The sequence below is a fragment of the Phacochoerus africanus genome, chromosome 3, assembly GCF_016906955.1.
Source record: "Phacochoerus africanus isolate WHEZ1 chromosome 3, ROS_Pafr_v1, whole genome shotgun sequence".
Taxonomy (NCBI): domain Eukaryota; kingdom Metazoa; phylum Chordata; class Mammalia; order Artiodactyla; family Suidae; genus Phacochoerus; species Phacochoerus africanus.
In genome coordinates, this window is record NC_062546.1 from 139,977,920 (window position 1) to 139,991,832 (window position 13,913).

At 39.7% G+C, this 13,913-nt stretch overlaps 1 protein-coding gene across 1 annotated transcript in view; it reads right to left on the minus strand.

Moving 5' to 3' along the window:
• STK39 (serine/threonine kinase 39) overlaps positions 1 to 13,913 on the minus strand; it is a 306,680-nt gene that overhangs the window by 44,894 nt on the left and 247,873 nt on the right. Inside the window, exon 16 of the mRNA XM_047772806.1 lies at positions 11,185 to 11,253. Within this exon, the coding sequence (XP_047628762.1) occupies positions 11,185 to 11,253 (69 nt within the window). The remainder of the gene's footprint in view (positions 1 to 11,184; positions 11,254 to 13,913) is intronic.

The window sequence follows — 13,913 nt, forward strand, 5'->3', positions numbered from 1 at the left end:
AACCCACACCACAGCAGGAACCCAAGCCACTGTAGTGACAGTGCCAGATCCTTAACCTGCTGCACCACAAGGGGACTCCTATCTGTGGTTTTATAAAGGATCCACAACTCCTAACTAAATAAAAAGTGACAATGTTAATTAGAAAATTAGGGCTTACAAGTGTAGCTTACTGCTGTACTGATTCACAATCATGTGATACAGAAAATGAGAGCACCTTTGTGGAAATTACAGATTTTATATTTTTTAGAACTTCCTGGAAATAACCTTTGCCCACACTTTGAAAGGTAATTTTGAATTGCATTCCTTTCCCCCAGATCAGAGGTCCTTATAAAGAGTAAGTCTGCCAACCCTTAGCTAGATCGTCAGTCATTTTCCATTGGACTCTGCACATAAGTAAGCAGAGGGGGTAGCTGGGGCTGGCAGTGGGCTCAGTCATAGGAGTAGGCAGCTTATTTTAGGTTCTGATTTGGTTTTTTAGGAAAACTTTTCCTCTGTTTAATTAAGGAGTATGGTCAAAATATTATAAAAATGATTCTTTGTTAAAATAAGAATTACCTTTTACTTCAGTTTATCTTTCTGTTTGCAATTAAGGAAACTTAAAAATATACAAACTTTTAGTCAATGATCAAATTAATGCTGTGTGTGTGTATGTGTGTGTGTGTGTGTATGCTGCACACATGCGTGCTCTTTGCATATTTATTCAGGCCTAGCTCCAGCAGTCCTTAGAGTAACCAGCTCTTTGGATATTTAAATAGCAACACTATGGTTCTACCACCTCTCCAAAGAGTAGAACTGCTGAATATGCTATCATGGTACTTTTATATTAGATGCTCCAGCCTATCACTTGTAAATATTTTGAAATAATTTCCATATACTGTTTTTTCATATTAAAATTAATAAAATTTTCTTATTCAGGGAACAAACACCTAAGTAGAGATTTTTGAAAAGAAAAATTTATCTGGAAAACAAGAACCAATGAACTACAATCAAATTGGCAATAACACAATTTTGAAAATGATAACCTTACAACATACTGAACTGTTCGATATTTATCTCTGGTAAATGCATACAAGAAAAATAATCAGTACAGTCCCTCTAAGCCACTTACAGTCCTTAATTTCCTAGACTATTAAACTTAACATATAGACAACTTTTAATCAGGAATCCCTCAATTGTATTTATTGACATCATTTAACTTATACCAAGCCTCTATAAACCTAGGATGGGCTCACAGAATTTTCTTCTTTTTTATTACCTGTAACCATTTTATTTTTTAATTTGTTTTTATTTTTTTATTTTTAACTTAAAAAAAATTTTTTTTTTTTAATTTTAGGACCGCACTTGTGACATATGGAAGTTCCTGGGCTAGAGGCTGAATCGGAGCTGTAGCTATAAGCCTACATCACAGCCATAGCAGTGCGGGATCCGACCTAAACCACAGCTCATGGCAGCACTGGATCCTTAACCTACTGAGCAAGGCTAGGGATTGAACCCATATCCTCGTGGATACTAGTTGGGTTCTTTACCCCTGAGCCACAAAGGGAATTCCCTGTCGCCCATTTTAAAATCACAGTATAGTTGTGTAATAGAGACAATATCTTTTATTGGCCATACCCGCAGCATTTGGAGTTCCCAGGCCAGGGATCAAATTCGTACCACAGTTGTGACCTGCGCCAGAGAGGAATTTTGGAGACACTATTCTTTAATGAAAGTTTTCCTTTATTAAATCTGAACATCAATAAACATCACAGCATAATCACTGAATTGAATATAAGAGAGAATATGTTCACTCTTTTCCAAGACTTACACCGTAAAAGTGCAAGGCTGCTCCATAAACTCTGGGTTACTCACAACAGACTTAATTATCCTGGGCCTTAGCTGGGGGAACAAAGCACCTCACACATCCAACCATATGCTCATGAATGAGCAAAGATTCTGTCACTTGTGTACTTGGGAATGTACAGCTCTTTTGCCATTGTATAAAAACATAAAAGCTGAAGGCCACCTGGAGGATCTACTGCACCCTGAGCAGCAGTAGTAGTTTTAATAAAAATTGTAATGACTCATTATGGCTCCTCACATACCTACACCATTTAGACACACAGTTTGTAAAAGTTAATTGGCACATTTTTAAAACAGACCCGCAAAGGGAGAAGAGAATCAAGGCAGAAAAGCAAAGGATATTAGTGAGACTGAAATGGAGATACAGATGATAAAACAAGCCAAAACTATCTCCAAAGGTTTCTGCAAGCAGAACTAAAGAAGTGGTCACGAAATTCTATTGTGTTTAAAAATCACCTGGGATGCTTGTTAAAATGCAAATTTCCAACTCTTTGCCCAAGACTCCAGATTCTGTAGCTCTAGGTGGGAATCAAGAAATGTGCATTTTTCAAGATATGGAAGCAACATAAACAGCCATCAACAGATGAACGGATAAAGAAGCTGTGGTATATGAACACAATGGAATACTAATTGGCCATAAAAAAGAATAAAATGATGCCATTTGCAGCAACATGAATGGACCTAGAGAGTATCATACTAAGTCAGAAAGAGAAAGACAAAGTACTATACGATTACCACTTATATGTGGAATCTAAAATATGACGCAAATGAACTTACTCATGAAACACTCACAGATGTGGAGAACAGTTGCCAAGGGGGAGGTGGGGAGAGGAGGGAAGGGGTAAGCATTTGGAGTTAGTAAATGTAAACTATTATATATAAGATGGATAAACAACATGGTCCTACTGTAGAGCACAGGGAACTATATTCAATATCCTGTGATAAACCAGAACGTAAAAGAATATAAAAAAGTATATGTGTGTGTGTGTGTGTGTGTGTGTATGAATCACTTGGCTGTGCAGTAGAAATTGTGTCTGTGTGTGTATATGTGTATATATATATATATATATATATATATATATATATATATGAATCGCTTGGCTGTGCAGTAGAAATTAACATGACATTGTGAATCAACTATACTTCAACAAAATAAATTTTAGGAAAAAAAGTGCATTTTTACTAGGCACCCTAGATAAGACTCCGATGCAGGCATTTCGCAGTCTGTACTCTGAGAAAAACACTATATAACCTCAGCAAGCACTGGAAGACAGAAGCAATGACATTTCCTTTTCCTGAGTCAAGACTCAAAAGTCATGTGAAAATTCAATTCTTAAGAGAGAAAGGAGGGGAAGGGGAGCAGAGAGAGAGGAAAATAATCAATACGGGTGAATTACTCTTCAGTTTTGAGAGGGCACAATAATATTTGTATTGTCAAGGTCATCAATTTATCAACTATCCCAGTGCTAAATTTACCAAATGATTCATTTATCCACAGGCATACTTATTAAGTGCCTATGTGTGGCAAGGATGGGAGATTCAATAAAATAGAAAACAGGCATTGCCCTAAAGGTACTGGCACTCATGACCAGGAAAAGCTGTCCTCCAGATTCCATGGGGGCAGGGGGGGGCGGCGCTGAGCATCACAGAAGGCTGCATGGAGGTGGCATTACAGTGAATCTTGAAAGGCAGACAGGTTTTGAACAGGATTCTTTCTCCTTGTACAGGAAAAGGGAATCCCAGGGACATGAACAGTATGTCCGAAAGTCCAGAGAGAGTTATGAGAATTTATATAATTAACATCAGCTGCCAGGATGGTGCTAACCAGTCATCTAGGCTCAAAATCCCTCAAAGGAAAATTGTATAAATAAATGCAGAAACGCAGCTTCCTTCTCAGCAAAGAGAAATTCCAACATCTGGTTCTCAATTCCACTTAAAGGAAAAAATGAAAACAGACTTATTACAAAGCTAGGAAATGATGGTATAAAACCCCAGCCAACAGCCATTAATGGGCACTTCCCCCAAAGGCAGCTGCTATGGGGCTTCTCTCCCATGTTCATTCACTGTGGAACCCTGGCTCTGGATCAGCTCTTGCAGATCAAAGGTCAGCAGCTCTGTGGGAGAGAGAACTGGCTAGGTTAACACTCCCAGCCGCGTTCCTTCTACTGCTGAGGTCTCAACATTCACTCGAGAGACTCAAAAATATCATGTATCACAAGGCCTAAACAGAATCCAGAATTTTTGTTGTTTCTTGAACATATGAGGCTTTTCTGTGGTTTTTATTTTTCACTCTTCTCTCCTTTCTGCTTCTACTGCTGAGAAAACTTCTGATGGGCTGTTTCTAAACTAGGAGGCAAAGGGACCAGTCTCTCTGCTACCTCACTAGGGATTCCTCTTTGAAACAACTGGATTGGGAACTCAAATCTGGTCCATTTTCACTCATGAGTCATCTCAGCCAGGCAGGAAAAGCAAAGTCATACATGCATCAAGTTTTGCATCTTGCAAAGTTAACTTTTTTTTTTTTAAACCAACAAGGCTTAAAAGATAGGCTTTGCCAATCTTCATTCTGATTACATAAGGTCTAAATGTATTTTGTTTCTTGCCTAAGGTAGTGTTGCACTGAAGTGGGTTTATGATTTCAGTCTACAAATGCTACATTTAATTTCTGCACAGCTCTGCTTCTACACGAAAGCAATCATTCCATGTCACTACACTGGTCCTTCTTCAGTCTAAACTCTGTTTTGTCAAGATCCACACACTAAAGGCAGATTACCCTGAAGCTGGATGCTGAAATTTTTTTGTAATGTGTGTTTGCTACAGTACAGTAAAAGTCGTAATATTCACTGCTCCATAACTTATACTATTCCTTTATTTGGATTTTTTATATCACCCTAAACATTTACTCTGACCCAAGAGGAAATTCTGATGGGGAAAAAAAAATTTAATCTATTTAAATGTTAGTGGTTTTATATTACAGAAGCTGAAAAAAATAACATACAAGAAATCATTCAAACCTCAATATGCCTATATTCTAAAATGAACTGGAGGGAGTTCCCATCACGGCTCAGCAAAAACAAATCTGACCACCAACCGTGAGGATGCATGTTCGACCCCTGGCCCTGCTTGGTGGATTAAGGATCCAGTGTTGCTGTGAGCGGCAGTGTAGGTCGAAGACACAGCTCAGATCCCACATTGCTGTGACTATGGTATAGGCCAGTGGCTAAAGCTCTGATTCGACCCCTAGCCTGAGAACCTCCATATGCCATGGGTGCAGCCCTAAAACAAAACAAAACAAAAACAAAACTGAGCTGGACTATTTTTTGGCACAAACTTTGTCAACTCAATATATTTCAGGTTTATAAAATGCCATCTGAATTCTTCTGTACACTTGAAAGTAAGATTCTTAAAATACTTGGCTCCTATACTCAAAATAGCTTTCTAAAGAAAATGTTATGAGATACTGGTATATTTCAAGATGGTATCTGTTTATCTCTAACAAATGTTTATTGAGTGGCTACTATATGAAATAGACAGTTTAGTGGAACATAGTAGCAGTTAACCAACATAAAAACACTGGCCTTCAAGAAACTTAAGCTCAAGGGAAAAATCGTATATAGTTAGAAAAAAATAAATACATGAAACATATAGCCTATTAGATGGGGAGAGACTAAGCTAAGTAATCAAGTAAGGATAGAACAGAGAGTAGGGGGTGGGTAGCAATTTTAAGTAAGTTGGTCCGGGAGTGCCCCTTTGTGGGAAATTCCCAGGCTAGGGGTCCGCCTATGCCAAAGCCACAGCAACGTGGGATCCGAACTGCGTATGTAACCTACACCACAGCTCATAGCAATGCCAGATCCTTAACCCACTGAATGGGGGCAGGGATCGAACCCGCATCCTCATGGATACTAGTTGGATTCCTTTCTGCTGAGCCACAACGAGAACTCCCAGGGAGGGTCCCTTTAAGAGAGAACATTCAAGCCCTAGGAGATACACAGGTGTACCTAGGGAAGGAGCATCCTGGCAGAAGGAACAGCAAGTACAAAAGCCAGTGTAGCTGGGGTAGAACTGAAAGGGAAGAGTCAAAGAGAGGGAAGAAGAGGTCTGAGAAGTGACAGGGGTCAGATCAGACAGGGGACTGTAAGCCACTGAGATGTGGGGTAGAAAACTATTAGAGGGTTTTATCTAAAGCATTAATGAGATCTGGCTTACTTTTTTTTTATTGAGATGTAATTCACATATCATAAAATTCACTCTTTTAAAGGGCACATTTCAGTGGGTTTTAGTATAGTCACAAAGTTGTGCAATCATCACCACTTCTAATTTCAGAACACTTTCATCACTGCAAAGAGAAGCCCCAGATCCATAAGGAGTAAACCCCTGCCCCTTTCCCAGTGCCTTTCAGGCCCTGGTTAACACCAGTGTAACTTTCATATTATGGTCATTTCTTATGTGGAATCTCAGTATGTGTGGCCTTTTGTATCAGGGGTAATTTTTACTTGGATCTCTCTGGCTGCTGTGATGAGAATAGGCTGAAAGGAGGCAAAGTCAGAAGTAGGGAGACCAGTGAAGAGATGAAGGCAACAATTCAACTGAGAGATGAGAGGGATTTAAAATAGGATGGGAAGTGAGATGGTGAATAAAGGCCAGATCTCAGGTACATTTAGATAGACTGGATGCTGAGTATGAGAGAAAGAAAATTCAGGGACAACTCTTAGGTTTTTGCCTTATGTACCTGAAACGATGAAGCTGACATCAACCTGGGGCACACGGCTAATGGAGGAGCAGGTCAGGAGAAAACGGCAGGGGCTGGATTTTGGAGACATTAATTAAATCTAGGATGCCCATTAGCCCTTCCATGTGAAGATGCCAAGAGGGAGCTGGACAGGAGTCTGAAATCAAAGGAGAGGTCTGGTCTCGAGAAATAAATTTGGGACTTAGAGAGTGGAAGGCATTAATACCATGAAACTAGATGGTATCACCAAGGGAGTGACTAGGAAAAAAGAGGAGAAATCGAAGGAAAGAGACCTTGGACATATCAAGATTTACAGGCCAGAGAGCTGAAAAGGAACCAATCACAAAGACTGAGAAAGAAAAAGTTATAAAGTAGGGGAACCAAGAGATAAAGGAGTCTTAAAAAGCAAAGGAAAACACTTACCATGGAGGAGGGCATTGTCTACTATGTCCAGTGCTGCTGGGAGGTCACTGGGAATTAACCACCGCATTTAGGGACGTGGCAGAAACACAACTGTTGTATCCTCTCTGCACCATCTTGCTTACTCCACTCCAGCCATATCTACCCCTGCATTTGTCATTTCAGCTGCCAGGTGGGTACCTTCCCCAGATATTTCTTTATAAAGAGTGGAGTAGGGAGGTCACCAGTCTGACTGGAGTGGGTTCAAGAGATAGCGGTAGAAGATGTCAGGGGTAATTCTTTTTTCTTTTCTTTTTTTTTTCTTTTTAGGGCTGTACCTGAGTCATATGGAGGTTCCCAGGCTAGGGGTGAATCAGAGCTATAGTTGCCGGCTGACACCATAGCCACAGCCATGCCAGATCCAAGCCACGACTGTAACCTACACCACAGCTATAGCAACACTAGATCCTTATCCCACTGAGAGAGGCCTGGGTAGAACCTGCATCCTCATGGATATTAGTTGGGTTCATTACTGCTGAGCCACAACAGGAGCTCAGGGGCAATTCCTTTGAGGAGTTCCACTGTAAGTGGATGAAGAGAAAGAGCGGGGATGTTAGGCAGAGTGAAGAGAGGGCTTTAAGATGGGAGACAGAAAAAGATATTCATGTGCTAGTGGGACAAATCTAATAAAGAGGGAAGTAAATGATGCAGGAGAGAGCAGAGAATGTCTGCAAAAGGTTAGAGGGGATAGAATTAAACACATTTTATCTGCTTGTCAAATAGTCAACAATTAAAACAGAGATCATCTACCGATGCAGGAAAAACAAGAAAGGACAAACTATCTTTTTTTCCCTAGGAGACACAGAAACCACTTAAAATTGTCTGGACCCATTCTTTAAGCCTAAAGACATTGGATTAATTGTACAAAGAGTGTCAGGTTCAGGATTAGGCTCTGGGCTTGGAGTCACAAGATCCAAGTTCAAGGACCATGACAAGTTACAATATCTCAGGAGCTTCTTTTGACCATTTTTTTTTTTTTTTGTCCAGTCCATAAATACTGATTTAAAACAACCTATCCTCCCTACCTTCCAGGACTGATGTGATGGTCAAATAAATATGCAGATGTTGTAACTCTCGTGCACGGTCCCTGTGAGGCATGCTTGGTGCTGCTCAATAAGGACAAACTGCACAGGATGAGTCTCACTCAAGCACTCTACACTTCAGCTCCAGAAGAGGGAAAAAGGCAAAATGAAATTTTCATAGAAGAAATTGTTAAAGCATGGAGAAAGAGAAATGTTCTGGTTATGTATTGTATTTCACACACACTTAATATGTTGGACATGAATTATGCCTTAATTTTCACTTAAAAAAAAAATTCAACAACCAAAAATCCTCTAGTTCAGTCAGATTCAGCTGAGCTTGGGGCAAAATAAGTACACTAAATCTGACTGTAGGCCTGAAGCAAAATCATGCTTAAATAAAGATGTGACCTAATATATTTCCAGGAATTTCTTTTATTCACCATACTTCCTACCACCCACCAAGATCACCTTATATCAAAAGACCATGGGCTCCTAGACTTTTTGCCAAATAGTAGACATTAGAAGGTGTTTTAAAATTTTTTAAACTATTAATTACATCTTTAACTTATTTATTTGTCTTTTTAGGGCCACACCTGCGGCATATGGAGGTTCCCAGGCTAGGGGTTGAATCACAGCCACAGCCACTGGCCTATGCCACAGCCATAGCCACACCAGATCCGAGCCACATCTGTATCACAGATCATGGCAATGCCAGATCCTTAACCCACTAAGCGAGGCCAGGGATTGAACCTGTGTCCTCATGATTACTGGTCAGATTCATTTCCACTGAGCCACGACGGGAATGCCAATTCTTTAACTATTAATTCTGGCTTTGTGTACAGACCATAGCTATCTTTAAGGAAAATACCTTACAGAGTACCTGGTTCTAGCTATTAACTTTTCTCCTTATTTCTTCAGGTAAACTAAGACACAAAGGTGTGTGCTCATTTTTTTGAATGAGAGAATCTAGCTTTATCAAAGAACTGATAACAAAAGGAATTCTGAGATGGAATTTACAATAGATGCCAAAGTTGAATTGACTTTATCACTCAGCTCCCACTCACATTTGATCAAAAAACTCAGGTAAGAACTCAGATGCCATGGACCCTCATGGGGCTTTAAAGAAAAGTGTGAAAAACAGCATATACCTGTACATGTATGTGTATGGATGTAGGTTACTTTCCTTTAAAATATGTCTTTATCTCTTTATATATGTACCACTTGGCAGAGGAATCAAGGCTTCCCTGTGAAATGTGTCCACTTCATGTATAATTAGTAGGAAAAAGAGCTTATTTTTTTTCTGATTACAAAGATATATTTCTGTCTTTACATTTATGACTATTGTTTGCATACAAATAGCAAATTAGATTCTGATCCTTTAATCAAAATTCTAATCTCCCATTAAAACCCCAGCTATCACAATTTACATAAAACAATTCACTTTACAATGATGTATATTATAGAGATTCTAGGAACAAACTATTCTGATGGGTAAATATATCTACTTCAAGTCCTTCTTATGTTCTTAGTGACATATTGCAATATTATTGGGGAAGAACTTATTTCAAGTAAGTAATTTTTTTTAAGTTAAAACATCATGTATGGGGCCAAAGTCATTTCAAAGATTGATTCTGATTTGAATTTTTTTTTTCCTTCTGCTTTTTAGGGCTGAACCCACAGCGTATGGACATTCCCAGGCTAGGGGTCCAATTAGAGCTGCAGCTGCCAGCCTGCACCACAGTCACAGCAACAGAGGATCCAAGCTGCATCTGCAACCTATACCACAGCTCACAGTGATGCTGGATCCTTAACCTACTGAGCGAGGTCAGGGATCAAACCCACATCTTCATGGATACTAGCTGGGTTTGTTTCCGCTGTGCCACAATAGGAACTCCTGATTTGAGTATTATTGAAGGAAGTTTTATAATACACATTCCCCCTGGCACAATGCTTTTATAATAATTAACAATGTAATTAATACAATGTCACAATTAGCATTAATAGAATGTTAACTCATCCTGATTACTTCAGGTCACCATTATGAATATGCAGTAATAAGCTACAATGTAAAATATTCATAAACTCAAGGTCTGCTGAGGAGTGTGGAGCCCTTCACCCTCGTCCTAGGTAGAACTAGGTTACACTTTGTCTTAGATGACTGTGCCTTCTTCTTAAACCTTTTCTGCCTCCCTTGACTGGTCAGAAGGCCAGCAGTCATTTCTTGCACCTATTTGCATGTCTGCGGCTAGCAGGCGCCCCTATTTCCATGCAGCTTTCTTTGGATGCTAAAAATAGTAGAAAGCACCATGGTCACAGAGTGTGGTGGTTCTGGCACAACCCAGCTTCATAGCCCTGGACAAACCACTGAATCACTTTAAGAATTTGCCTCCTTGTCTACATGATGGAAGAACTGGCCTAAGTGAACAGTAAGTCCCATCCAACCTTAAGATTTTATAATGAATCTTGCTAAGGGCTGGGAAAACTACCATCTCAATTTATTAGGACTGAGTGTTCCTGCTGTGGTACAGTGGGTTAAGAATGTGACTGCAGCAACTTGGGTGGCCCCAGAAGAAGCATGTTCCATCCCTGGCCCACTACAATGGGTTAAAGGATCTGGCATTGTCACAGTTGCAGCACAGGTCATAGCTATGGCTGGGATTCAATCCCTGGCCCAGAGAAATTCCATATCCCGAGGGTGCGGCCATAATCAATCAATCAGTTTGTTTGTTTGTTTGTTTGTTTATTATAACTGAATTCAAAGACAGAACAGAGAAACTCTGAGAAAGGACCTCAGAGATTCCCATACTTTGGTGCATGGAATTTATAGTATCTTGGGTTTGCTATGTCATGGACTTTTGGGGCTTCCAGGTTCTTTGTTTTCTTTCCAGTAGGTCAGGTTCTACATTGGATAAATCATGTCTGGAGAACTGGTACAGAATTGCATTAAGGAGGTTTTAAATAGAAAATTAAATATGACTCTTAAATATCCTTCTTTCACATAAAATATAAGAATTCAAGAAGAAATTTTAAGAAATCCAGAGTAAATTGCTCCTTTATGAAAACTTTAGTTTATAAGCATATTTCCATTTGATACACCAACAAAATCACATGAAGCACATGATGACTTACCTATGACAACATCATGACCATCGACCAAGCCGGCAGAGAAGAGCTCCTGAGAAACGCCGTCTGCTGTATCTGCCCAAAAATGAAATGAAGGTGTATTAGTACTTGCACTGTGAAAACCAACAATCCAGTACAATGTAAAATACACATTTTTCATTTAGCAAAATCATGCACGTGTGTTTCAATTCACCGATTCAGATTCCATCAGGAGGACAAATCAGAAGCAATGTGAAATACATTTTCCCATGTACAATTTGCATAGTGCCATTTATTCAATAGAAGCTGTACAAAATTATTATTTCATTTTCGGTGAATCAAGAAACTTTTGTCCTTTGGCCACCCTCTGAATTTTTCCTCAAATGCACCTCTAGAAGTTAGCTCATAATGTGCCTATGATACTGCTTTTCTTCCTGGCCAAGGTTAATTCCAGCCATCATCAATCCTTTCCTATCATTAGTAGCTACTGAGTTAGAATTTATGGCAAAGGTTGAAGAGGTAGCATTTGATACAACCTTCTATTTGGTACAAACAGCCTATGAGCTTGTTGGACTATTAAGATGAGCCAGTTAAATGTACGCTGTTAAGAAACTCCTTTAACATGACATTGATCATTTGATAGCAACAGATTCATTCTCTTAGAAAATGTGGTTGAATAGAAGAATGTAGTTTCTCAGTGATAAGTGACAGGAGTTAGAAGTCTCATAAAGATGGGACTGGCGAGGCTGTAGCAAGTGAATATAACTGAAAATGCTTAATTGAGAGATCATACATGAACATGATAACAGTGAGAAGTCTGTTTGAAGACTTTGTAAAGGGAAACTGATAAATTGCAATGTACTCAAAGAACCATTATGAACCCCTGTGTTTTCACAAGGGGACCTGATCTCTGTGGCAGCCAGATAGTCTCACAAATATAGCCAGATAGGCTATAGCTGGGTAAGAAGAAAATGGGAAAGTATAGCTCCTGAATGAAAACAAGCATCTAAACTGACTGCAGTTTGCTGTGCCAAAGGCTAGCCTCAAAACAGACCGGGTTTCTATGCTCAGTCTGTGTTTCAAATGTGGTGACAATGTAAGTGGGCTTGAGCATGTGTGTGTGTGTTTGTGTGTGTGCACATGCACGCGCACAGGTGCGTAGCTGAAGGTACAACTGTCTGCCATGGTCTCTGGGCTTTAATGTGCTTAGTAAAGTGTCTGACTTCTAGTAATTATTTGTGTTTTTTTTGTTGTTGTTGGTTTTTTTTTTGTCTTTTTGCCATTTCTTGGGCTGTTCCCATGGCACATGGAGGTTCCCAGGCTAGGGGTCTAATCAAAGCTGTAGCCGCTGGCCTATGCCAGAGCCACAGCAACTCGGGATCCGAGCCGTGTCTGCAACCTACACCACAGCTCACGGCAATGCTGGATCCTTAACCCACTGAGCAAGGCCAGGGATCGAACCTGCAACTCCATGGATCCTAGTCAGATTCGTTAACCACTGAGCCATGACGGGAACTCCTGACTTCTAGTAATTAATCAATAAACAGTGACCGTGAAGATGATACAGAGCCAGAGACCATCTGAAATGCACCTTAAGCTCGTGTGCCCTTTCTCTCTTTCATACATGATCCAATTTCCTAAATCTCCAATCAAAATGTGAGAGCTGATATATATTCTTTCAACTTTCAGAGAAATGGTGGTATTGTTATTTTACTCATTCAGTGAAATGTAATAAATGAAGGAAATGGAAAAAAACAGAGGAATCTTACTAAACAATGAAATTCTATATAAACGGGGCTTATCTTGGGCCCAGTCCTTGTTCTTACTGGTTGAAGTACATGAAACACCTTACAAAATTCTCTTAGACATAAAATGACCCAAATCACGGAACCCAGAGTAGCATAAGAAAAGGCTCTACTCTGAATGTGATGTAGCTTTATAATGTTCAGCCTCACAATTCTCCATCTTCCTGGATGCCCCCAGAAATTTAAGAGAAGAAGGCTACGGAATTAATTATAAGCACCTGCCTTGGAGACTGCACCCACAATAAGCAGTGGTTACACCTCTACTGACTGATCATCTGTTAAAGCAACTAGATGTGAGATCCCCATCTCTAGAATAAGGAGCTATAATCAAAGAAGGTAGCTGAAAATGAAATGATCAAACAAAGCCACATTGAGCGCTAGCACTAAGGTAGTACCAGAGCAAATAACATCCCCCAGTGATTCAAGTATACAGCATCTCTGGCCATTTTCAGAACTCTTGGGTACGATGAGTCATATTAAAATAGCAAATGGAATGTGCTGGTTGGTGAAAAGTAGGAATATCCCATAATTGTGTGGGTGTGTGCCATGAAGCAGTTATTTTGCATGCACGTTAAGTAATATCTCAGTGACAGTTTAGATCAGAAACTTGAAGGTAATTGGTAATTTATTTCAAGCTGCTTAACATTCTTAAAGTTAAACATTCTTAAACTGGTTAAATAATCGTAAGTAATCATGGATACTCTGCTTTCCAGAGCATACAGCAACATAATAAACACAACAGGCTCACCCTCAAATGAGAACAGAGTAACACTGGATATGTTCATGTTACACATTCGACACCATATGTACATATTTTATGCGTGGATACAGCAGAGACAACAGTACACATGGTGTGTGTGCACCAGATGGGGTGCAGACAACATCTGAAATGCAGTCGGCATCAGTAAGCACAGAGGTGAGGTGATAGAGCCAGGGTGTTTCTGAAACCAA